We start from the raw sequence: 26882 nt of genomic DNA on the forward strand, positions 1-26882 counted from the left end.
GGTAACAGTGATCACTGTGGGTAACAGTGATCAGCTGTCTTACACAACTGGAAAAAGACATATTGGCTGTAATTCTGACACTTGTTCCTAATTCACTCCAGTCCTGATCTGTTTCTGTCCAGGTGGACTGCTAATTGTGTACTTTTGGTTTTACTTATGATGCTGCAATCAGAGCGGAAGACATGACAACAAGAACATGGAATATAAATGAGGTTTATTCTGTTCGCTGTGATCACTGACCAGAGTTTTACCTGCATCTCCTCCACAACAACATCCCCACTTGTATCTCTTCTACTTTTCTAGGACAGATCCTTGTCATCGACTTGTCTTTCCATCTCTTTTTTTAAACGCTGCCCCCCCCCCCTCTCTCTCTCACACACACACACACACACACACAGCTTCATTTGTTCCCTCTCTCTCTTTAACAAATACAAATGGCACTGTCAAGGCGGAGAAGGAAGTAAGTGATGGGAAAAGCATTGTTTCACAGATGCAGAGTAATATTTGTGGTCGGGGGTGGGGTGGGGGGATATTTAAAACCCTCTCACATATTGGAACTATTTCACAATGTCTTTGAACGCCCCCCCCCCCCTCCCAGCACAAGACACTGTGGTCAAGATGGCTCTATGGAAAGACTGAATTTATACTTTGTGTAATCACTTCCTTGTTTCTCACTTCATAATTGTTTTCCCACTGGACGAAGTGAAGTGTGTAGCATTACTGTAACACTGTCAGTCTGGTGTTTGTTGTGTTTATTTAGAGGCGGATTCAGGAGGCAGATGATAGTTTAATACAACAAGTGCCTGGAAGTTTAGGGAATCAGAAGAAAGGTGGTTTTATTGGACTTTTCACTGAGGACCAATCTGAGCTGTCACGCTGTGGTGAAATCTTCCAAACTGCTGCTCTTCTTTCTTCCTCTTCTACCTCCAGTTAAAGGGCTTCATGCTCCTCAGCAGCCTGAGGAAACCCTTTCAGAGCCGCTTTTTGGCGCTTCTTAGTGCTCAAAGCTGACACTTTAGAGATAGAAGCTTTTAAGCAGAGAAGGGATAAGCTTCAGTGAACATTCGCAGCATCTATCGACTTTTTTCCCCTTAAAATTAAACACTCTCCCGGCATCCACCTCCCTCTCCTCCTGGCCTGGACTGGGCACAGAGGAGGAATAATCACACTGCACACCCCCACTTGCACCACAGTAGATACTTTTAACATTGCTCACAGCTGCCGTAATACCAGAATTCACACCCCCACTTTCCACGTTGATATCAGGAGCGAAAGCCCGAGCTAACTTCATCGCATAGCATTGCTCCTTTCTCATTCCCCTGGAGGCTCCATGATGCAATAGGCACACAAGTCCAACATTTCTCACAACCTGGGAATACAAGCGATCACACCAACAAAGCTCAGGACAATTTCAGAGCTTTTTTTTTTTTGCCTTCTAATCGTTGCTGTTTGTGTAGTTCAGATAAGTCTGTCTTTCTCACTCCCTCCTCATTCTTGAGTCTAACCCTGATGTCTCTTTTATTGCTTTAACAATTTGTTCAGCGGTTAGAGGGAGGGCAGCACCACTCAGATGATAAGGATGTGTGATGATGGTTGAGGATGGTGATCACACATTTTCCCTTGATGGTAATGCAACACAGTCTCTGAATAAACCACCATGGCAAAGTCACAGTCTGAATTATTACAGTCTAATTCAAAGGCCATAATGCTGTGTGTGTGTGTGTGGGGGGGGGGGCAACAAAAAGTGAAAGCTACCTTTATTATCTCACTGGCAAACTTATTTATACATCTTAATGAGTAAATATGTTTTTTTTAATATCTAAGAGGATTGAAGTTCACATTTAATTGCAACCACAACAAAACAATTTTGCAGATTTCTTGTCCTTAGTACAAGAAATGGTCTGTCTAGCAAGGCAGGTGGTGGGCAGGTCTCATTTCCTCTATTTTCTTTTCCACTAAACAATCCATTTCCCAGAGGAGATGTATCCAGAAATTGGGGCTAACAAACAAGAATGCTATCCCCTTCATCAAATCAACCTGCCGGTGCCATGGATGGGATGGGATGAGCCGTCGACCTGCATACTTTGGTGACAGCACCAGTGAAGGCTCATAAACTCATTGAAAAACAAACATAAACACCCAGGACTGAGCGGCAATGCAGCCAAGACCGCATGCCTCCCGCTTGGGAAAGTAGAGCTTCGGTTCTAAAACAGGAGAGCCTTTTTATTGGTGTGAGGTAGATCACAGCCACAGTGCAGGTGTGAGGGGTCGGCATGTGTTGATGCATGCAACGTATGCTGCAGGTGCCTCTTGTACGGTCAGCTAATGACTCTTAACTATGCTTATAGTGCGTAAAAGAATGGAGGTCAGGTACTGGACAGCAGATAATAGGAATTCGATTGCGATTCTCTATAGGCTCATCACTTTCACTGATGTGGAGGAAATCATGCAAGAGAGAAGCATTACAGAAGAGGCAGAGATGCCATTTTTATCCCTCCTAAATGTAATGCATTTTCTCAGCTGGAACTAATATCACTCAATGTTTTCCCTTACACTTTAAAAAAAGGCCAAAAGCAACAGCTTCACCTCTGTTATGTCAAAGGGCCTTTGGGGAAATGAAAGAAATCAGGAACTGAAGATGAAGCAGCTGGGAGAGGATGATTGAAAGTGGGTACAACACCAAAGTAAGTAGCAAAACAATGGACAGAATAACAAAAAACAGACAGCATCTGTTGAAATTCAGCAGATTAAGGATATTATGAAAAAGTAACCAAAGTTGTGGTTTCTTTTCGAAAGTCCTTGGCTACTGGACACTGGATACAAAAGACTGGAGCTTTAGTATTTATTTCAAACTGAACTAGGCTGATACTTACAATCAGGAGCATCTTACAAAGCCGTCAGCTCCGCAGTGTTGTTGTCATTGACTGGCCAACAGGCTGGACAGCAGCAAAATAAAGCAATGACCACGAAATGCAAAAAAATGGACTGGAATTTTTAGGAATCCTAACCATTCCTGCAATGTGCTGGGAATGTGTTTGTCAGTACTTAGAACAGCTGCTCAAACTAGATCTCCAGAACAATTTTGATATAGTTAGTGCTAAAAATGAGGATATTCGTAGCTACAAGAAGAATAGTCGATGTGAAAAGGCCCACAACCAACAAACCATCTTGCCTTAATAAGAACAGTTTGATGGATGCTCTCTTGATCTTATCATGACAGCAAAGCATGTAGGCTTCTCTGTAATCAATGCCTTTCCAAAAGAAGTTGAGTACAATATTTTGGCAAATATGCACTTACTGTAAGTGGAAGCAGCACATCTTAGACACATGTGCTTAGGATAATGGTTTCCCTGTATTACAAAGTGCTTTGTAGGCACTGATATGAATGGGAAGAGGGAGATAGAGGAGGACAGAGTGAGAAGTTTAAACCCTTAACCATCAAACCACTGGGATGCATAGAAGAAGAGCTGTTGACCATAATCATGCAGATGTTCAGTGCACATTTCTCCATTTAGTCTTTATGGGGAAAAACATTCTTGGCGAAGTGATAAGGTCATAGTTTGGCATCATTGTCTTCTGTGAGGAGAAGTCATGAAATACAAACCTTTCAGATTAACTTTGTCCTTACTTTTGGTTCAGCAGCAGTTTCTGATTAGGCACTTGAAGGAAAAATCCCCAAAAAACAGTGATTGGTGATGAAGCTTGTGGTTTTGGGTTCTTTTGTTGCATGGTGGGGTGATTATGAATACTGATACAACAACATACATATGCATGATGCTGTTCTTGCTCAGAATAGTGCCATTGACAGATGATGAAAACTGCTAACTCAAAAGGATTCTTCCTCTGGGGATCATGGATGTGCTCCACCACCAGCCTATTATGTTACACAATATGTGCACGTGGAAATGATGGTGTCATGGTGGTGCCAGGAAAAAAGCCGTGATATTACTACACTCGAATTTTATTCCTCTGAGGTTATTTGACACTCATTTTCAAGTAAATTAAGTATAAAGTTGGCGGGTAGTTCAAGAGGAAATTAATTTCAAATATGGCAGAATTTCATGACAATCTCACAGATATATTTTGACGTTTCTTATTTAGAAGTTGAAATTTTGGCCGGTACATGGAGAAAAGTCAGGTGATCACCTAAACATTCAAATTAAATCTTGTTGGATTAGAAACGTACACAGCAAATTGTGTAAATGAACTGATATTTAATATCTTGCATTATTAAGTACAAATTTGTGTGATGTGTTAAAGGAAAGGTTTGGTGTTTATCAAAGCATCAATATTTAGAAAGATTAATCAAGGTGTTGGTCAATTTATTAAGTGTTATCAGTGTTGGTTTGTAAGACACATCAACATTATCATCCCATAGTTCAGTCACTAAAAGGGCAAAAATGTTCCCGTCATGTGCTGTATCTAGCAGTGTGGCATTGAGACAGTGTCGGTCAGTCCAGCACTTTGGTCCAGAATGAATACCTCTACTATTGGATGGACTTTTATAAAATTACATGCAGACATTCATGGTCCCCAGAGGGTGATGTCAACAGACTTTGTTGATCTCCTGACTCTTCATCTAGTGCCCCCGTTATGGGTCCATAGTGAAATGTCTGTTGGACAGATGCTTTTTCACAGAAAATAATCTCCATGAAATGAACTTTAATGACTTTAGTGATCCTCTGACTTTTCATCCAGTGCCACCAGCAGGTCAGAGTTTTCACTTATCCAGTAAAATATCTCTACATATTGAACATGAATCGACACTGATTTCAGTACAGCCTCCAACATCATCATGAGGTTGACGTTTGTAGCTCAGGGTTGAAATGTCTTGACAGCTTCTGGATGTAAACCATGCAGACACTCATGGTCTTTGTGAAAAACACAGCTTGAGACTTGTTAGCCTCACATTTTGCCCCAACACCGTACAATCACACAGTGACAAATTAAATTAAAGAAAAACAGAATACTGAATGCAAATTAGAGTAAATGAGACAAGATTGGAGAAACATGGCATGCTAAGAAATTAAATGACAACTTTAAAGCCCAAAAACAACCACTTGAATTCCAGAAAATGTCTGACTCATCAGCCAAGGCCTGACCTGACTAGACACCTAGGCTCCACTTGTATTTCACAGGACTCTGACAGATGGCTTTAAGGGTGACTACCAGCGACCAATCGAATTGCTTACATATGTCGGTTCCCTCCGATAACTGCACAATCAGCAGACACATTTCATGCTCAATTTCGGGGTTTTGTAATCAGTGTAATGAAATGCAGTCCAGCTCTGTGATTTCAGGCCAGTAAGCTTCCACGCACGGACCATCACTACCTCACTCAGCCTTTCTGTTCGTCCACAGATCCTCCTGATTGTTGTGGTTTATAGGGTGCTTTTGCATTTACGTAATTGTGTACTCCACTATGGGAACTCGATGTAAATTCAGTGTGTTAGTGACGTGTACTGGCTCTTGTTTGAGAGGAATACTGCCTGTTGAAAGAGTTATGGGTCTCTGTAATCCTTCAGATTATCAGGACGGCAGAAGCACTTCCTCTTTCCTATCAAACTAGCTCAGCAGATTAGCCCCTGCTCTGCCACATATTTAATAATTTCCTTTGATATCAGCAAGTGTGTGGTCTCAGCCTCAGTATGTAACGGCGGCGTGGAATCTATTGAAATGTGTGATGGACACACACACATACACACACTTGCTGGGAAAGCAGACACAGCTGACTGTTCTGTAGCCAGGATGTAGCATTAGTGACAAACAAGGAATGTTGTTAATCAGATTTAGAGCCATTTCCGAAAAGGAAGAACACCTCCCTCTCCCTCCTACTCACACTTTCATTCTGATTTCTTTACACCACTTCAAAAGAAACATAAGGAAGTCATCCTTCTCATTAATCTTGTATTTAATTTCCTGACCATCATCTAAAGAGGAAATGTGATTTCAGCATGGTGAGCTATTGTTTTTCTTCAGCTCTTTATCAGATGTACTAAATCTACTGGAGTTTGTAACCATAATAATAAAGAATAATACTGCTGCTGCTAATTTCTATATGAGCAATGAATCAAATGACCATGTGTAATGTGGAAGAAGTTGCTCGTAGTGATGAAGCCATCACCGCACTCTGCAGTTGCCTTTAGCTTTATACAGCGTTTTAGTGTCTTTCAGCTCAATGTTTTGGTTTTATTTTGCTGTTTTGGTTCGGTCTCACTGCTCTCATTAGCGTTGTTTCCAGGTGCAGCAGGTAGCCACTACCAATTCAGCAGTATGGTGGAGAATTTAGCAGCTAAAGAGCCGGATTATTTCCTAAAATGTTGGTGGAGACCATAAACTGAGCTAAAAGAAAGTGACCGTTGGAATTACATCTGCTTGTACAGAAACAAGACTCCAAGTAAATATTAACACATTCTGTGTCTGCTGGACGTGGAAATAAGCAACTACTTGCAAACACATTCGCATCAACTTATAAGTTCATAATTTGTCAGTGCTGTGTTTACTGCTTTTTTCCGCTGCCAAACATGTTAATTTGAGCTTAAAAATAATGGTACAAATTAAGATCATAACTTTAACACTTTACATGAACTGTAAAAAGCCAGGTGCTGCCTTTACGCATGTGGATAACTGTCAGAGTTTATGTTTCAATTAGCAGAGTCAACAACATACGGCTTGATGCTTCAGTTAAGTTACAGGCAGGCAGAAACTTAAGGTTTTGAAGGGGAAGCTCAGATCTTTGCAGTGCTACATTTCTTTGTAGATTGAGCCAAGTGGGAGAGGTGAAAGAAAACAAAAGGTTGTTCTTTGAACATGAGTGTTCTTGCTCTCCGCTCCACTTTAAAAACTACTTTACCATATATTTACCCACCAAAACATGACTTAATTAAATGAAGAGGTCACATTAAAAGAAACGGTGGTGTAGAGGACTACACTTTAATGCTTTAAGCCCAATCCCCACCCTCCTGCTGCGAGTGGCACACACACTTTGCACCTCCTGTGTGAAAGTTGTCCAGCTCCTTTAGCGCTTGCCAGTTCACAACATGTTAGAACTGTGTTTTAAGGGCTGTAAAGGGTTACTTTGAAAATGTTAAATTACAGGTTTCTTTTTCAAGACAAAACCCAATTAGAAATTTAAAAGGTGTACGGGGGAGCAGAGGAAGGGTGCAGCTTTTCAAACATTCCTTTTTATTTTTTCCACTTTTTTTTATAACACGGTTAAGTGTGTTAATTGAAACAGCATGAAGGATGGCATTTGCTTTATAGATTTCCTGAAAACTAAATTATCGGACAAAAGTGATTACCTCGGCCTGTTAAAAGCACACAACGGTACACAATTAGCCCTGACTTTGGTGGACAGCTTTCGTTGGCTCTGTGGTTGGCTCACTTTTATTCCCCTCTATTTGAATAATTCACTTGTTGGATAGTGAGGAAATGCCAAAACGCCTGGTGATTAATGACACACGGATGCATTAGATGGCCATATATGTATTTATGTATGTGTGGGTGTTGTTGCATTGTTTGTTGTTGTTGTGCCCAGAGGGGATAATGAGCCCATCACATGTTAGCGTGGAGCTGCCTGGCACACAGAGCTCGCTCTCTCGGTCTCACACACACACGCTGATGTAGCCCGGCTTGTAATGAATCTCCATCTGTGCATGCGAAAGCCTTTTCCTTAAAAGCAGTGATGTCATTCATGTCAAGGTGCATGTTCCTGTTAGTTAAATAGAACAGACGTTTTTTTTCCCACTAGACAGGATCTGATTTAACCATCCCTTGTGATGTCCTGTCAGGCTAAGAGCTTTAGTCGACCCTTGTTAGAACAAAGCAGTGAGAGTTGTCATTGCAGTGGGATTTGGACTAAATGGAATTAAAATCATGAGAAAAAGAACAGCTCCAGAACATATCGCAGCCTGTATTTGTATTGTACTGCCTCCAGTCTCATATAGACCACACAGCCCACAATATTTTTTTAGCGCATGAATATTAACACTTTGGAAGTGTTTCTCCAAGCCTGCCAACATCAGTGTTAACTCCTTAAGACAGTTTTTACAAGCCACATAACAGCCGTATGACCACGGCTACAGCACAGACAACTCTAAAAAAAAAGTTCCTGAAAAATAATCTCTAATAATTAAAAAGGAAGCACAGATTAAATCTGATCTGGAAAACAATGCCAAATCAAGAAATGTCTTTGCCAAAGTAATTAAGTAATTAAGATGGTTCAGTTACGGTTATTTGGTTATGAAAACTCTGGCAGAAAGGTTTTAGAACTGACCAGGAGTATTAAGTAACTCTAATGGGTGTGGACTGGTATGCTATAATTTTGAGTTTTAACAGTGACAGCTATACAGCCGGTGATTTCCAAACGAAACATCAGCCTCATCACATCTAGTTTACTGGAAGGCCTTCTGCAGGTTAGAAACCTTATATCTCTTTGCAGCTCATAAACAGCTGACAGCTGACTTATTATACAACCTTCTGCATAACAGAAAGAAACACACAAACACACCGCGGCTCATTGTTAGCCACAACTGCTACCACAGCGATACTTATGAACATTATTAAATGATAAATCAAAAGGACCACACCAGTGGGTTTGCAAGTTTTAGCTCCTCACAAATCATGTAGACTTTTTTGCATATTTGCTCAACATTATCCAAAACAGGATATTTGATTTGCGGCTACATTTTTTTTCTTACTATAACAAACACCCAGATGTCTCCAGTTCTTTCCATTTGTATCAAAATGGAGAATCAATGTGGACTCTTGAACCTTGTCTGAGCTGTGTGATGCATCACAGTGAACTTGCACACTATGATGTTGTATGTCAAAGAACCTTTGACATACTTTTCTACTGTTCCAGCCATTTATTTCCATTCAATATGAACATCTATTAGCAGACTCTTGAAACCTGTTTAAGTGTGTTGTTGTTGTCCACATTACGCCATGGTGACAAAAACACACAACCGTGAACCAAACAGCTACAAAAATGAATCAAAACCACTAAACGGCCAAAACGATAGAAAACAGATACAAATTTGTAATTAAATACAAATTTGTTTTGCACAATTGTTGGCTTAGATGTAAAGTGTATATGATTTGGTTAGTTGGTTAAAATATGAGTCACCACTGTGATCCTTCAAAGAGGATTTCTTTTTGGCTTTGGGAGATGTGTGAAGTTGGATAAGTTGCCTCAAGTGACGTTATTTGTCAGATTGGGCTGAAGACTGACAACTAAGTTTGAAAATGAAAAAAATCTGAGTTAGAACGAAGTGAACTTAACAGACCTCTGTAGCCTGTTCCTCATCTTTCACTTTAGCCAATTCTAGCATAACACCTGAATCACCCACCGAACTGTCAGCGGTTGAGAGGCATTGTGGGTGATGTAGGCAAAAGGTTTTGACAAGGAGGAATAAAAACAAAGATATCTCTGGTTCTTTTTTTTCAAAAACTGTCCATTGTGAGTCTCACAATGTTACAGCAGAGCTTTTAAGACACATACTGTGTTTTGGAGAAAAAAGCTAAATAAATCTAATGCTGGTGGCAGAAACAGGACTTGGTTTAATGCTTCATGCTGTCACCACAACTCTGGTGTGTCAATTCAGGATTTATATTGGGTTGTATATTTGTTTTTATACCCAAAATCTGTCCAAAGAATTGAGCTCTACCCTACACAGGAAAGTTCAACATAACTGCATTTACTAAAGGAGACGTAATCCAGAGATTTTGTTTATGTACTACCCTTGTTGTGTTTCACAGAGCCGGCTTTTTCCCTCGTCAGACCTTTAAGCGCGCATATATAAAAATGATTATTTTCTAATTGTGTTCTTTTGTCTTGTTCCACCGCTGTGACTCGGGCTGGAACAGATTCCCTGCCAGTGACGATAAAAAAAGACCATTTGCTAATGCTGTAATGGTTGCACAATGGGGGTTGCATTTCACTGATTTTATGAGTGGTGCAGAGAGAGCTCAGGGCTCTGTGTGCTTCTGGCTGAGATGTGTGTGTTTGTGTGTGTAAGGGGAATTTCGCTTGTTAAATGTGAGATCTCACCGCTCATTGTTTCCCGGTCAAGATATCAGTACCAAACCATCGTGTAACTCCCCTGGTGTTTTACCTTGAGCTCATCATTGACTTCATGTCTTTGGTGGGCCATCAGGCGGAAGAGGATACCATGTCCTCACCGTGTTGGGGGATTTATATCTAAGCTGTGTCTCCGTCCATTAAAGATAACAAATATATATTTCTCCTTGTTCTCCTATTTGGAAATTAAAGAAAGGGCCTCTGAGCGGTTATTAAACTGAGATAAATTATTCCCTCAGGGGTGCATTCAATATTCCATCATGTTATTTGGCTCTTTGGCCTCTTTGCAAATCTTTGATCTGCTGCCTGTTGCACTACAATGTAAAACTCTGCATAATGATCTGCAGCAAGGGAGTATGAGCGAGCATCTCCCCACAGGTTTAGGTAATTAATGTTATTTTGAGCAGCGCGTGTTCCTCAGCAGATCCAGCAATAGCTCCTGTTACACGTTAGTCTGTTTAATTTAGACGTGTTTGTTTGGTTTTGATTATGGGACGTCGGGCGGGTCTCAACCCCAGCCATTACTGGCCTAACAGGAGGGGCTGTTTTCCCTCAGGAGATAATGCCAGGTCCTGTCATCCTGGCTAATACTGTAGCAGCTGATTGCTGTCAAACAGACCTGGGTCAGACAGTAACTGAAAATAACTCTTCGCGTTTGCCTGCTCCTTCAGTTGCCAGATGGGTGGGGTTTACCACATCAGGATTATCCAGACAGTGTTTGGTAAACTGCAAACCACAGAAAAGTGTAAGAAGTTTGTCAAATGCTTTGCTGATTGCCTGTAAACTACTTTGTCTGGTGCTAAAAGACAAACCTCAATCAACTGGTTGTCCCTGCTACTTAAGAGAGTTGCTCTTCACAGACCACGTGATCCAGGCTCAGCGTCATTCACTGCTGGAGTGAGTGAACTTTTTTTATTTTGGCAGTAGTCAAATCTGAACCATGTGCTCATTTATTGTAGTGAGGACCTCATGTAAAGCAGCGGTCCCGTAGAAACTGTTGTGAGACTCGATCAGACCTGAGAGGTGGCTGGGATACAGTGCAGAGAGTCTGAGCCAGCAGATTAGATTAGATAGGGTTTAGTATACTGTCTGCTATTCGATATCCTCTCCAGGGGGCTTGATTTCTCTTTCTCCATTAATGTAGATGTTTTTGCCTTGCTTGTTTTAATCTGAAACAGTTCTTTAGTAAGTATGGTTATGCACAAGCAATTTCAGATTTAGGGAACTGCTAGCTGTTCTTCAGACAGAGCCAGGCTAGCTGTTTCCCCTTGATTTCCAGTCTTTACGCTAGGCTAAGCTAACCGGCTGCTGGCTTCATATGAAATGGGCAGATATGAGAGCGGCATCAATGAAAAGACACTTAATTCCTCTTATTTGCGTCATTATTATTGGGTCAAGTGTTCAGTTCTGTGTTGTTACACACAGAACACAAAGTAGTGCTCCACACGTACACCTTAAAAGCTGAACAAGGAGTCCAAATGTTCCTGTTAGTATTTGATCCACTTTAAAGTTTTGTAATCTTCGACTCAAATAAAAGAGCATCCAACCATAAATTGAGAAACTTCTTTTGCTTTGCTGGAGTCTCTCGTTTCACCTTTATGGGAGATGAATCCGTGGGTGGGACAGTATGACTAAGAAATGACCACATGTGGGAGACTTGGTAGGAGTGTTTATTTCCACTTACCGGACAATGCCGTCTCAAAATCTGTGATTTAATGCTTTATTATGACAGCGGAGGTAAAGGGGCTTACAGCAACCATTAAGGCTGTGAGTCAGGGATGGGGAGGATGGGTCAGTCCGTGGGCAGAGGCCAGACTCTGTGGCTCTTAACCTGGAGGAGTGGCCGGATAGACCTAAATTACTTTTTTTTTTAAGAATAGCTTGCTTTGGATACTGATTTAAGGATTTAACAGCTCATCTCATAGACAAACTGCTTTCCATCCATTGGCTCAGCCTAGTCCACTCTTAACCACTTCTGCTGTGCAGGACACATAGTTAAACAGAAAGTTAAAAAGGTGGTTCTATACACTACCTGCATAATAAAATAAATAAGAAAATAACCATATGTGTCTTTATTCTGTCCGGGACAAAACAGACACAATGCAGATACACGCTTTTTTCCGACGACTGAGCTATCCCTGTCCTTCACCGAAGCCAAGAGGAGGACACGCAAGCTGCAAACGAAATGATGTGCTATGTTTTCCTCCCTGTCTGCGCTTTCTCATAAAGAGACACACATCATGATTTAGTTGTACTCTGAGCTGCCTGACAAGAGATTTTCACTGCCAAGGCTGGAATCACATTAAACTGTCTGGCTCGTTCTGGACGTATTCTTACGTCGAGAAGAGCTGGATTTGTGTCCCTCTGTATCCTCTGGAGTATTATTCCCCTTTTGTTTAATCTGCCTTCCACCTTGTTATACAAGCAGTTTTTCTATCAGTTGAAGGAAAATGTCAGCATTTCCCTGGAGGAGTTAAAGCAGCCAAAAGAGTCTCTCTGTACTCAGGACTTCAATATTTTAACACCGTTTTATTTGGGAATAAAACCTGTGACCCTCCACTTTGAGGACACTTTCTTAAACTCTGGACCACCCTGTTACCACACCTCCTGATTTTATCTGGCAGATACTGAAGCTCCAGCATCTTTTTCTATTTCAGGAAAAGTCTAATCTCTTTCTTTGCTCTCTACAGATAACAGAGTATCTGCCAATGCTGACAGCTGTGACAGCCTGATAATTACCATGATAATTCCCCTCTACTTAAGGTTTTTTTATTTGTAAAAATCTTATTTACCATTCATAGATGAAATATCTTGCCTGTGGGGTGAAATATTTTCCAATGAGGACAAGACGAGCCAGAAAAGGCAGTTCTCCTCACTAATATGAAGGGAATGATCAAACAGAGTCATGAAACCAGTTAATTTGTGTTGGACACTTGTGATATTAGCTCACCAGTTGGCAGATTTTTCACTTTTGGAATTTTGGACTCAACTCTCATCAAATTGCTGGGATCTAAAAAATGTTCATAACTGTCATAACTGTCAGCGCTGGCACATAGTCTCTAGTGTCGTTAAGTAAAAAAACCCACAAAGTAACATAAATAGATTATTTTCTGACCTGCGTCTCATTTTCTTCACCACATTTTGGATTTGCAATTTGTGCTTTAACAAATTTAAACTCCTGTATTGTTTCCAGGTCATCAGAGAGAGAGAGATATTAGCCAGAATATGACAAAGAATATAAAATTCAAATAGCAAGAGTGTGCTGCCACTGTGGGTGAGCGAGTATTCAACATTTTTAAACCACACTAGCGACATGGCTCTAGGGAGTGTTGGTCAGTCAACTATTGTGGTTTAGACTGAAATATCTCAAAAGTAATTCGATGAATTGACATGAAATTTTTTACAGACATCCACGTCACCCTCAAAATTAATTCTAATGTTGCTGTCCTCACTTTTCATCCAGCAACACCAGCAGGTCAAATATTGAATTTGCCCAGTGCCAAATACCTGCGGTACTAATGGTATTCCCTTCACACTCAGCTGTACTTTAGTGTTAATTATAGCAAATGTTAGCATGCTAACATGCTAAACTAGAATGGTGAACATTGCAAACATTATGCCTGCACTGTCATTGAGAGCATGTTACATGCTGACGTTGGTAACGTGTCTATAAGACTCTTAGCCTGACTTAGCTTATTAGTTCTTTGTACAACACACTCATTAGCATGTCCTAAAGACAATCATTTTCAGATGGTGTTCACATTAAACTTAACTGTTTCAGTAAAGAGAAGATTAAAGGTGATTATCACAAGTGTCTGATCTATAACTGATCTATGAAAGTCAGTTTGCCCAGGAAAATAGTGCCAGTGGTGGATATTTCAAGTATGTTTTTATAGGGCAGAATGGATGGAGAGGAAAAGAATTCAAACAGGATGACTGTGATGGTTTCTGAATCAGTCTGACTTCTTTGTAATAGTAATAATAATAATGATGGCAGCAGTGCAAACTGAAGGGCACAGATGAATGTGCAGTTCTGCATTCAGAGAGGGAAAAAAAAAGAGATGCCACGCAGTTAATCTGTTGCATGTTAGATGAAAACTCCTGGTGATTCATTTGTATATGAGATCCAGTTGTACACCAGCTCACTCATGACATCAGTGGCTTGGCTTTGTTACCATCTACACTTTCTTCAGGTCTCTCTGATTGCTCTTTATATGTTTCGGAGAAAACCTGTCTCCAAGCAACATTTTTGATGTTGTTCAAAATAAAAGTTTTTTTGAGTCGGGCATTGGGGCGAGGAAGGAGAGGGAAAATGACAGCGAGAGAAATTGTGCTTGTGTACATGCAAGTTCCACACATGCATTTCTGCCATGGATCATTTTAAAAACCGCCACAGATCGTCTGATAGGATTTGGCAAGTAGAGGATGGAAACTGTGCCTTTTGTTTCTGGCTGCGTCTCATTTTCCACCACCTTCTTGCCTCTGTACCTGCCCTTAATGAGATCTCCTGTGTCAGATTCAGAGCTCCAGTGGGCATTCTGGTAATTGCTTGAGAGACCTTGGATGAAAAACCCATTTGAGTAAGGTTTTCACATGCAATGTTTCCTACTTGAAAAAAGTTAGATTTTCTTTTTTTTTGTCTTTTATGAAACAGGTGTTTAAGCAGGCACGTTTCATCAGAGATAAGATCTTGTGTTTTTTCAAATAGCTGAAACATTTTCGACAGGAGTTGGCTCAGACACGCTGATGGGACACTTTTCACAGCGGAGGATTCTGGTGCTGCTCATTGCACACCTACTCTCTCTCCTCTCTTACCCACAACTCCATCTTTCTGGCAGTTTGCGCTCCCTTGAAATCCTTTAGACCTTAAATATATTTGAGGCAGCGGCAAAGCCAAGAACCATTACTGCTGTCAGAGAGAAGGCCGCCGTCCAACAGTGGAGTAGAATCGACTCACTAATAGATCACGAGTAAAGATCTGTGGAGAGGGATTCCCATTGCTCTAAATGTGGTTTGGCTCCTTTGAAACTTAATCAAGGTTCAACCTATCTTCAGCCAAAGATCAATTAAATAAATTAGCCTCTAGGTCGAGCTTCAGTGCAGAGCTGCTCGCACCCTCGTTACGGTAGCCTAAACAAAGAAAGCCAGCGGCCGACAAGTGTTTGGGGAAAGTAGAAATGTTTTGAGCAAAATGGGCAAGTGACCCACGAGTCCAATTTGTATGTTAGTTTGGCATAATCTCAGATTCAGCTGAAAGCAGCCTTTGTTCAAACACAGTGAAACTAGAAAGAAAGAACAAGGAGCCAGAGAGAAAGAACAAACCGAATTTTCATGGAATGAGACAAGTTAAATAATCCTAAAATGTATCTGTCGTGTTACTGAAACCTTTAACTATGACTTAAATTCCTCATGTATTGCACCATTGTTATGCCGGCATGTTGCTGTATTTCTCGTTGCAGTGGCTGATCGGAGACAGAGACAGTCACTGCGGAGTCATCTGCTCACGGACGCAGGGGAAGCCGGTGTGCGGCTCGGACGGGCGGAGCTACGAGACCGGCTGTGAGCTGCAGAGGGCACGCTGCAAAGATAAAACACTGACACTCGCACACCGTGGCAGGTGTCGGGGTGAGAATGAACTCTGGTTCTATGTATGCTGTGAAAATCTTCTTGGAGACACTTGAAACCTTTTTGCAATGAGTAATCTCATTCACGGAAACCTACAACTTTTTCAATTCAAGAAACTGTGTTCACATCAGCATTTTCATGACATGCATGTTTGCACATTTCAACACAAGCAGCTGCATCTGGAAGATTCCCTGAATGCACCAATATGGGTTTTCCACAAACTGTGCTTACAACTGCATGACTTCTTGACAGTAATACAACTTTAAGAGATAAAAGAATTAGTCTTTAAATAACATACAGAGACGAATAGAAAAGATGCATCTACATAGGGCCAGCAATATGGATAAAGTACTCTATTATGGTATCTGTAATTTCAGATTACGTTATCATTATGATGCAATACATTTTCTGGACAATCAATTGGATAAAACAATCAGACAGGGATATGTGTTTTCAGCAAATCCTGCAAATTAAATGTCCTGCACACTTATTTGCTACCGAGAGATGCCACAGTTACAGTTTGCATGCTGAGGATGTTAGACTGAAATGTCTGTGCATGATAAACCTTCCAGTAAAGTGCTGTCCTTCTTGTGATTTCTGATATCTGACACAGCTTTAGCAGTGATAGTTACGAATACAGACAATATGGAGTTAATGGCCCAGAGTATGCCCCTCTAAACATGACATGACTGCTCAGAGCTTCATTCGACTTTTTCATTCAGGTAAAAACTGGGTGAAAATCGACCAGCTGCCGGTGGCTCCGGCACCAACTTCCACTTCTGAGGGGAGAGATCTGGAGCTCAAAGGTAAGGAGCACCAACCCACCTTTTATTTTGATCAACAGTCCAACAAACAGGGAGTGATCATGAGGAGATAAGCCAAAATGGTAGATTGTTCCGTGTTGCCAAAATTAAAATTCAGCACTATAATTTAGTGCTAATCTTTCCCAGGAGACATATATATATATATATATATATATATATTGTAAACATGGAAAGCAAAACAAATACACTGATTTACTTGAGGCTGAAAGAGTGTGTTTGCAGCTTGGACCTAAAATGAAGTGAACACCAGACAGTTTGGGAAAAGTGGAACTGAATGAGAAGATGTCTTTCATTTTCCGCCTCTCTGTAGGCGTGTAAGTTTTTACAGACCAGGATCACACACTTCCTCAGTCTCCGGATGCCAACTGCTCAACAACAGCAGAGATTGATAGGTCTAGAGTCAAGGTTGGAACTTGGCTTTCCCCCCCTTTTTTTCAGCCCCACTGTCCATTAGGAAAACAACACTCCCAACCAAACCCATTTTTGGAGTGAATTTTGTTCCCTCTGTATGGTAATATGTGGTTTTGTTTCATAATATCAGCAGTGTGCCAAGGAAAGGAAAGCTGGGCAAAGCTCACACAGTCTTTGCAGATGCGGCAGGCCCGTTTTGTTGTAATAAAACTGCTTTATTTCAGCAGGCAGCTCATGAACCAATCTCTGTTTACAATGGCAAAGCCTGACGAAAGCTTACCGAGGTGTGCGTGAGATTCAGATTAAACACAACAGATACATTTGACTACAAGATGTAGAAATTGCCAACAGGTACAAACAAATACCACAAACAACAGCAAACAGGCAATTACAACAGGCAGAACTGTAGCAGTGAATAAACAAGATGGGTGGAACCACAGCACCGTGAACCAGCTCATTACTCAAAGTCTCTGAAATGCAGATGATAGAATTTTGTCTTTTTTCTGTCAGGTTAAGTTCTTTGTGTTTAGCAGATAAAACTTTAAGCATCAATTATTCAAATGGCGGATAGGAATTTCTGCAGCTGTATCTCATTGGCTTGCCTTACGACATGAATAAAATAGAAAAACAAACAAGACAAGACTTCATTGGTCTTCATTAGGACACTGGACTCTTTTGCTTGTTCTCCTTCGGACACAAGCACTACAATGTTTAATGAGCCTACAGTAAGACTAAATATACTCAGTCCAGGTCCACGTTTATTCATGTAACCATGTATGTCCTTCTCACTGACATCATCACCCTGTTCTGGCTCCGTCTGTCTTTTTCTCTGGTGGAGACAACATGTCTGTCTCCTCTCAGGTCCAGAGACGACTTTTTTAAAAACTTATTTATCCAAGGAGTCAGTGTGCCAAGAGTCAAGGACTGTGGGCACACTGGTCAGCTCCCTGGTGTAAATGTGTATACACGAACAGATGAACATGAAGCTCGACTCCACAGGAGCTGCGAGCGCAACACAAACAGTAGTCGCTTATGGGATTATGAACTAGTGACCAGCTGGTGTGGAGCCGGCTTCATTCTCTGACCTTTCAGCCACTTCCATATCTGTCCCCTGGGAGCAGATCTGGCTCATCGGAGCTGCAGGAACACAGGCTCAGTTTCCACTGACATTTGAAAATATCAGTGTAGAGTACATGACGCACACAACAGCACTAACAAAGTGGTGCTCATAGTCTACCTCTGGCACTGGTAATGGTCAGTGTCAAGGAATGTGTTGTCTGAGCATTTTTAGTGTAATAAAAAGGTCTTGTCTGGGCTTGATGAATCTGTGGTGCAAGAAACAAGTTTGGAAGGAGAATCGTGAGCCTAAACCTTGGAAAAACAGTGGAAACAGTGCAAAAAGTGAATAAGTAATGATCCTCTGCCTGTACAGCTATGAAACAGGTGCTCTTGAGCAAGGCACTGGCTCCAACAGTAGTAAACTGTAGTTGTACTGGCCAGCTCCGAGGCGTGAACAAGGTGTTGTTGACAAAGAACATGAGTCCTCAGTCAAAAAAACAACAGTAGTTCTGGAGGTTTGTTCGCAGAGCATGAGAGCAGGCTGTCCTGTCAATCTGTTACAGATGCCAGTCAGTCCAAGTGCCGTGTTGAGAGGTACCAGGCTTTGGAACAGGCCAGGAGACCTCAAGAGTCCATGTTCATCCCAGAATGCAACGAGGATGGGACGTTTGCACAGGTCTGTCTCGCTTCCCACACAGATTCTTCCCTGACGGAAATCTGCTGTATTCACTCAAATACACAAACACAATCATGCATATTACAAAGCTATTGTACTGTTTTGTTGTGATTTACTTTTTTGCCTCTGCAGGTCCAGTGCCATACTCTGACAGGTTACTGCTGGTGTGTCACCAGTGACGGCAAGCCAGTGAGTGGCTCCTCTGTGCACAACAGGACCCCGGTGTGTTCAGGTACTGGGGGGAAACCAGCCTGGCAACCTGTGGACAAAAATGTTCAGTTTTTCAAGGGAATCTTAAAATGTTTGTCCTGAACAAGGTTGCCAATGTTTAGGACTCTGCTGCCAACACAGCTGCCATCTGTCCTGCTTTATTGGTGCAACCAGAGCAGCTGTACTTCAGAGTAACGTTAAACAGGTTGGAGGACTAAAACTCTGGTAGAAGGGTAAGGTATTTCTAGATAATTGTTCATTATGGTGGAGAAGCACCATTCAAGAAGCATTTAAGAATATCAGTGGTGGCTGCATTTGTAGGATTTTGGAGCCAAAAGTGATTGGAGGCCAAGTCACTGAGGTTTGGGCCTATTAACCTTTGGTCACTTTAGGAATTGAATTTTTTTCAGAATTCAAAACTAACTAGTTTTTATTCAGCTCCTTATCAAAAGAAAAGATTGTGAATGGATACATTATATTATTATACTTGACAGTTCAGTTAAGCTAGAACTTAAATTGAGTAAATTATTAGTGAACTGACCCTACATCTGCGCTGAATGACTTGGAGGAAGCCTGATTGTGCTGATGAAGGATAAAGAGCGAACACAGCCGCTGGGTTACAGTTAAAGAGGGTCTGTCTTGCCATACTGTGGGCACATGTGTATTACATGTCATGTGGCATATAGCAGGTGCAAGGTCAACGAGAAGGCTAATGGCTAATGGCCGTACATCCAGGGGCCTCTCAGCCCCCCCCCCCCCCCCCCCCCCCCCCCCCCCCCCCCATATAACTGCTCTCAGCAGGCCGGAGGAGAGAGAGAGAGAGAGAGAGAGAGAGAGAGTGAGAGAGAGAGTGAGAGAGAGAGAGAGAGAGAGAGTGAGAGAGAGAGAGAGAGGGCCTCTGCACACTCATCCTGGATGGGAACACTTTATGATAATCACCATCATTTTCCCTCAGAAGATAATACACACAGGCCTTTGCCAGAATTGGATTGCACAGCCACTAGAGCATATGGTGCAAATTTTGTGTGTAGAGTGTGGTGAGAGTGGTTGCATGCCCCTCTGAAGCTGCTCAGCAGACCGCCAGAGGCTTCCCGCTCTCTGCCTTTTCCTCTCTGAATTTCTTTATCTCTCTCTCTCTGCCTCAATCTTCAGTACCTTCTCTTTTATCTGTATTTCCCACTTGTGCCACTAATCTGTATGGTTTCTCTTGGCACCTGCTGCGTTTCGATCTTTTGAATAGAATCAATAAAGTTCACAAATGTAGCATTGTTACAGATCCATTCATACTAGAAAACCACACTGCTTTTCCCATTTATGAAACATCCGGACTTCTTCATTCCCTTTTTCCTTTTCTTTGACATATTTGAGAGTAAATTGAATATGTTTTGGAGTTTGGACGACTGCTCAGACCCATTAAGCAATGTCACTGTTGGTTCTGTGAAGCTGCACTGGCAGTTTGTCACTGCTTTTTGACATTAATCAGACAAAACAAATAACTGATTAAGCAGAAAAATAATTAATCAATGAATTAATCAGTAAAGAAAATGATTAGTTTTAGTATTATTATTATTAATCTGCTCCAAAAAACTCATATCTCATGCAGAAATGAATGACTTCTTGAGATCTGGTGGGCTGTGAGATCTACAACAGTGACTTTACCTGCACTCTACCAGCACTCAGACTAATATTTCCAGTTGTCCAAGTTTAAATAAACTTAAAATATAGCTTATAGCACAGCACAATCTCTACTTGTCTCCTTTCTGTCCTGCATAAGATCCAATATCTTCATTGTTTCTTGCAAAGGTATGAATGCCACTGGGACCAGAATCTGGGCACAATAAACCTGATACTGTATCGAGCCGCTACAGTCGCACATGCCCAACTCTCCTTCCCTTACGTTCCCTTCCCTGTCAGCTGACAACAAAATAACCTTTACTGACATGCTCGGACGCCCCTGTACACTATGACCCAAATCAATCATCTCACATACATTTGCAGGAAACTTCCGTGAATTTATGGGAACTCATGCTGGGACAAGTGGATTGTCAGGTAGTAAATTTCCTTCCAGTCGCCTTCACTCAGACTTTCTCCCCTTTGGCCTTCTATTGTAATTGGTTGCACTCTCTAATTTCACTATTTTTCCATGCATCCACGCATGAAACCAGCTGCCTGCATGCACCAAATGAGAATGATATTTGGAAATGTACAACTTAATTTTTTTGATAATAAGTTTCCACAGGTGGTGCAGACCGCTCAGGTTTGTATTAGTCAACGTTAAGGCAATACAACAAGTCTAATGTCTCAATGTGTGCCTGCAATCAAGTACTAACAGAATGTGTTCATCAAATGTTGATAAACCTCTGCGTCTTGCTCCAGAGTCAAGACGTCAGAGGGTTGGGTAATCAGTGGGAGCGATGTTTTTCTGTTGGCCTGTGTTCTGTGTTATGGTGGAACAAGTCAATTTACTTCTGAATCATGAAATAGTTATTAAGTTACTCAAGCTCTAAGGTGGTAATTTTTTTTCTCAAATGGATAAACAGAATTTTGGAATCAAATTCATTAAATGTTCCAAAGAAGTTGCTGCTGCTGTCTCGTCTTTGCTTTGTACATGTAATGCTTTTTTTTTTCTTGACAGGGTCAGTAACCGATAAACCACCCGGGCCACCGAACTCTGGTAGAAAAGGTGAGTTGAGATCTGTTGTAGGTTGTGTGTGCATGTGTGTGACTGTTTCTATTTGTATGAAAGAGACAGAAAGAGAGCACAAGTTCGAAATGTCTTCTGACCTAAATTTTGTTCCTTCTGATCTGCGCAAGGTCCATATTTATGCAGAGCAGAGAGGCAACATGACTCCTGTTTCACTTGTAAATCTAAGAAGATTTAGATGAAAATGTTTTTATAGAATATATCTTAAATCTAGTTGGCAAGTTAACATGATGCTGAACTCTTCAAAAACCTCACACACAGACAATGCAGTATAACTAACCCTCAGGTATTCCTTCAGTAAATACATCAGCACTGTATGCTGAATGATGGACACCAGAGAAAAGATGGATGGCCTCTAAGAGATTCTCAGTTTTAAGAAGAACTTCAGTAGTTTCCCAGCCCAGAGGGTTTTATATACAGTAGAGAGCTGATGTGAGAGGACATGGGGGGGTGGGGGTAACAGTGACTGTCAAGGACAGGGTTTGCTGTCATAACTTACATTAATTGTTTTTTACCCCTTTAGTTTGCAGCTCACAGTCCAGACCTGGATCAAACAGTATTTGACAAATACTCTAAGTTACAGAATTTGCTGCACCGTGCACAGCATGCATCATCAGTGGGATTTACATGGGGATTAAACAGAATACTGCAGAATATCTGCAGGAGGTTGGAAACAAACACTGGTGCATCCTTCTTACTAGTGTTTGACCCAGTTCTGCACTTGTCTGACACCAACCTTGTAACTATTCTATTTTATTTACAGTTTGACCAGATCAGGTCAGTTTGACCTCAAGTGTTTAAATCTGCTGACAAGCCATCTGATTTAAGAACTCACTCTAGTGTTTGTAGAAAGACTCCCGTTCACTGTGGTTTGCTTTTGACTGAATTATTTCCGAAGGAGTGTTCCAGATGCTACAAAACTGCACATGGGTGAGTATTTTAGGTAGCAGAATTCACAGCATTGTGTAAGATCAATTACAACTATCAGCCAATCAAAATATTTTCATTAGCCTGTGCTACAATGTAAAATGTGGTGATTGAAGAATTTTTCCCAAATCTGACAGGAAATATTTTTAGATTTTATCCGATAGCTAAAATCAACTCTGATACTAAGTATGAATTGTGTGAATGCCAAACACTAGAAATGTTTGTGTCTTACACAAATAATATCTATCATCAATGTAGCCAAGAGTACAAGTAATGTATTTAAATTCTGCTTTTATGGAGATTTTCTATTTGTCATTGTTACGGTCACAATCACACAGAATTATAGCTGTGAAAAGATGTTAGGACAGTGAGAATATGCTGTTTATTATGGTTTGCAACCACATCATTTTTTTATCTACCACTTGTTTGACTCAAAGATTCAGACCACCAAACATCTCTTTATAAAAAACTTGTAAACAAGCTGTGATTGCCAAAATGAGAAGAGTTATGAGAGTAATTTGAAATCCTTAACGATCAAATTCAAACGTTTTTCCCCCTATGGCATAAAGCATTTAACTGAGGATGCAAGAAAGAGTCAAGTCTAGAGTCATAATCATGAATATAGTGATCTTTAGAAATAATACTGCTTACACATTATGTGGTTAGTGTGTCATGTGCTTTACATGTAGCTAAATGTAAAGCCAAAGGTACAGCGAGAATTCTTGTTGTGGGACAACCAAAAACATTATAATTCACTATTTAAAGATCATAAACATTCATGACAAATTTCAGCAAGGTCAATTTTTGATGCCACAGTGAAGCTACAATAATGATCAGACCAGTATCCTCAGGAGAAAGTATCCTCAGGGGACCATCACTATCACTGCAGTCGAGCGACTTGTTGAGATCTTGCACTGGACCAGTGTTGGGGGCGGACCAACCGGGCGACCAAGTGACCGAACCAACATCGTCGTCTTATTTTGACAGTCAAGAAAGATGAAGTTCGCACTCCTTCATTCGCTCTGTTTGGATAAGTTGTATGTGGGCCTTTCAACACAAACTACACCTGCACTGCACTCATGCGGGTCCCGATTGGGGAGGTGGTCTCCTCACGCGAGTGTATGTATGCGTATGTGGTTGCCGGTATGATTGTGAGAGAGTGTGCTGAATGTGCAGCTTGGTCACGTTGATGTGAGCGTGTCAGTGTGAGGAGGTGATTTATTGATGTGTATGTGAGAGATGTAGAGCCACATGTGGGTGGTCTCTGTTTTTCTGTTATTCAGTCTGTCTCTCTGTCTGTTTTTCTATCTGTCTTGGCCGGGCCATGTGCAAATCCCAACCATTCAACAGTTCTGGAGAGTAGATTGTATTAACCTCAATAATGGTAGTCTCTTTCCGTTTCTTTCTCACTCTAAACCCAGATGATGGCTCCAAGCCCACACCCACCATGGAGACTCACGTCCCCCCTGAGGGTGACGGTAAGTCTCCTCTTACTACCCTGTAACATAGTTAAGGTGCACAGCATGTTTTCATACAAACCACCTTTGGTTAAAATTTGGCTCACAAGATTTCTCCACTGTCAAAATTTTAATATTCAAACACGAGACAGCATTTCATAGGAATGCACCATTGTATCAAGTGGAAAACTCCAGCTGTCAAAAATACCATATTTGATATTTTTGGAAGCACTGGGATCTTGGATGCAATTTTAATTTTGTGGGCAAAGCCTGGCAGTGCGAGTGTTTGAAATATGCAGCTATTGGTGGATACGGCACGGATGACAAGGTTAAATACAAGCTTAGCTGTGGTAAATTCTGTGGAGATCATCTAAACATATGATCTGTTCTCTCTCTCCTTCTGTCATTGCAGAGATAACTGCTCCAACGCTGTGGATAAAACAGCTGGTTAATAAAGAGAATAAGCAGAATAGCTCCACTTCCAGGAGGCAAGGTGAGAACAAAGAAACCCAGAGAACTTAATGCACATATTCTTCCATCATATGCTAGTAAATAGCAAGGAAAACTTTGTTCAAAAAATGTTTTGAATTCCTAATCAGTACGGGATAGTGCACACAGATCCCACAGATTGCCAACACAGAACTATATCAAACACAAGTGTCAGATCTTATGTGGGAGCTGGTGAGGGATCATGTCCTTAAGCATATCACTGATAAACCCACCTCTGCTCTCTGCACAACCCTCGACTCCAACTGCTTTCAGGATACAATTATTAGCCAGATATTGATCTAAAGAAGAGTACGAAAACTACAGCAGAGAAGTAGCTCAAACCCTAAATAAAGTGAACTCTGACGGTGTCACCGTACCTCTGGTGTAACCGCTTTCAAAGCCACTAGTTTAAATGTAAAACATTTCCAGTTTGAAGACAGCCCCGCACTGCCGGGATTATGTTTCTTGGTTTCTTTCCTTTGGTGTAATTTGTTTAGCTTTCTCTGTCTCCTTTTCAATTACGTCTCGACATGTTCACTACCCTCTGGGCAGCTGGACGGGTTTCACGCTTCTGCAGCAAGTCAGTGAGTGTATGTGGGGGTTGAGTGTATGGCTGTGTATGTGTGTGCTCAGGTTGGATGGGCATATTGGTTAGCTGATAAATGGGATTCATGTTTGTCTTTTATTAAATTGCTTGCAAAATGCGCATTTATTTTTTTTCATTTGGATCTTTTCATTTATTCACGTCATTGCTCAGTTATGCTTGGCTTAAGTAAGTAATGTCAGTTTTAATGTCCCATAGTTGAGGTTAATGAATTTAGATTTTCTGAAAACCCTTAGCAAATTAATTTAAGCTGATCTTTAATCAACTTTTGGTTCCCAAGCATCAAAAAGTTATGATTAAATTAGATAAACAGGGATTAAATGTTGGTATTGTCAGCTTTTACACAGACATCAGCCAAACTTTGTGTTTGTGTCCCTCTCCATCTGCGTACATGAATATTTTGACTGAACATTTGTCCACCTTGTCTGCATATGATATTGGGATGCTCTCCCACACGATAGAACACACAAACAGTTGATTGTAATATAGGGTTTCTTAGTATTTTGATTGATGGCGATGTGGCTGGGAAACTGTGGTCAGGGCAGCATTGAGGATTGTGTTTTATGAGACATTCACTGTGGCAGCTCTTTGAAACTTCTGTGGAAACACCAGCTTCCTGCTTCCAATTAGCATCCGGTGTCCTCAAAGTACAAGCGACAAGGCCGACTGAGGGGGAGATGTCATCACGTTAGAGACAAGAGCGATGTGTGTGTCTGCATCTGTATATGATTGAACGCTGTGTGTGTGTGTGTGTGTGTGTTGGAGGATGTGTCTAGATTCTATGCCTGTGACTGTGTGTGCGTATTTATGAGTGTGTAAGTGAATGATGAAAATGTTTCTTTGTGTATGTGATCAGATTATCAGAGTTGGGAAGTAACAAAGTACATCTACTCAATTGCTTTATTTAAGTAGAACTGTGTTCTTGCACTTGGGACTTTTCTACTTTTTTCTCTGCAGTACTTCACATAAGATCAATTCAAAACATCACTGATATTATCATTGTTCCTGCACTCTCTCCCTATTGTCTCTCTTTCCATCCTCACCTTATTCGAAAACAGTCATGTGACCAAACTCTTCTTCACAGCCAGTGCTTAAACATCTCAGTATCAAGTACATTTAATTACAGCCAAACTAATTAGTAGATTAACCGATTAGTCGATCGACACCTTTAATTGGCAACCACTTTGACAATTGATCAAGTTTTTTCATTTTTTTGGTCATTTTTCAATCAAAAGCATGTCTGGATTTGTTGCTTTTCTTTGTAATACATCACATGAATCTCTTTAGGTTTTGGACTGTTGGTCAGATAAAACAAGCACCTTTTGTTTGCCATTTTATAGACAAAATGAGTTCATCAAAAAAAAAGCGTTACTTAGAATTTACTTAAACTTAAGCAAAGGATGTGAATACTTCTTCCATCACAGGTGTGTGAGCTTATGTGTGTCATGTGTTATTGGGCAGGCAGTTTGCTTCAGTCCCCTGATAGATGCCGGTGTTTTAGGCCCAAATCCAGAGAGTCTAAGACTGCGAGCAGATAACTATAGAGATGGCCTGAGATTATTACTCACAGCTTGTTTTCCTTCTCTCCGCCCTGCTAAAACTGTTTGCAAAGTACAGAGGATTCAGTGCAACACGTCGTTAATATTTAAACTCCTTAAAATCAGAGCCTTTCTGTCTTTCTCTCCCTACACGCTGGAAAACCTGAGTGCTCAGAGAGCAGCCCTCCTGTGCGCACATAAACTACATTATTCACTTACTGGCTTTCTGACTCTGGATACCCCATAATTATGATTTAGAGTGATGCAGGGATTGTGT

General features: G+C 41.1%; 1 protein-coding gene across 3 annotated transcripts in view; it reads left to right on the plus strand.

Annotated features, from left to right (window-relative positions):
* Nucleotides 1-26882, plus strand: part of smoc1 (SPARC related modular calcium binding 1) — a 45978-nt gene that overhangs the window by 818 nt on the left and 18278 nt on the right. For 2 of the 3 annotated variants that reach the window (XM_070842071.1, XM_070842070.1), the window contains exons 2-8: nucleotides 15541-15706; nucleotides 16429-16512; nucleotides 18564-18676; nucleotides 18809-18908; nucleotides 21522-21569; nucleotides 23906-23995; nucleotides 24387-24467. In XM_070842071.1, the coding sequence (XP_070698172.1) occupies nucleotides 15541-15706; nucleotides 16429-16512; nucleotides 18564-18676; nucleotides 18809-18908; nucleotides 21522-21569; nucleotides 23906-23995; nucleotides 24387-24467 (682 nt within the window). The remainder of the gene's footprint in view (nucleotides 1-15540; nucleotides 15707-16428; nucleotides 16513-18563; nucleotides 18677-18808; nucleotides 18909-21521; nucleotides 21570-23905; nucleotides 23996-24386; nucleotides 24468-26882) is intronic. The other variant, XM_070842072.1, reaches the window with a different exon arrangement.

This window comes from Pempheris klunzingeri, chromosome 13 (assembly GCF_042242105.1).
Source record: "Pempheris klunzingeri isolate RE-2024b chromosome 13, fPemKlu1.hap1, whole genome shotgun sequence".
Lineage (NCBI taxonomy): Eukaryota > Metazoa > Chordata > Actinopteri > Acropomatiformes > Pempheridae > Pempheris > Pempheris klunzingeri.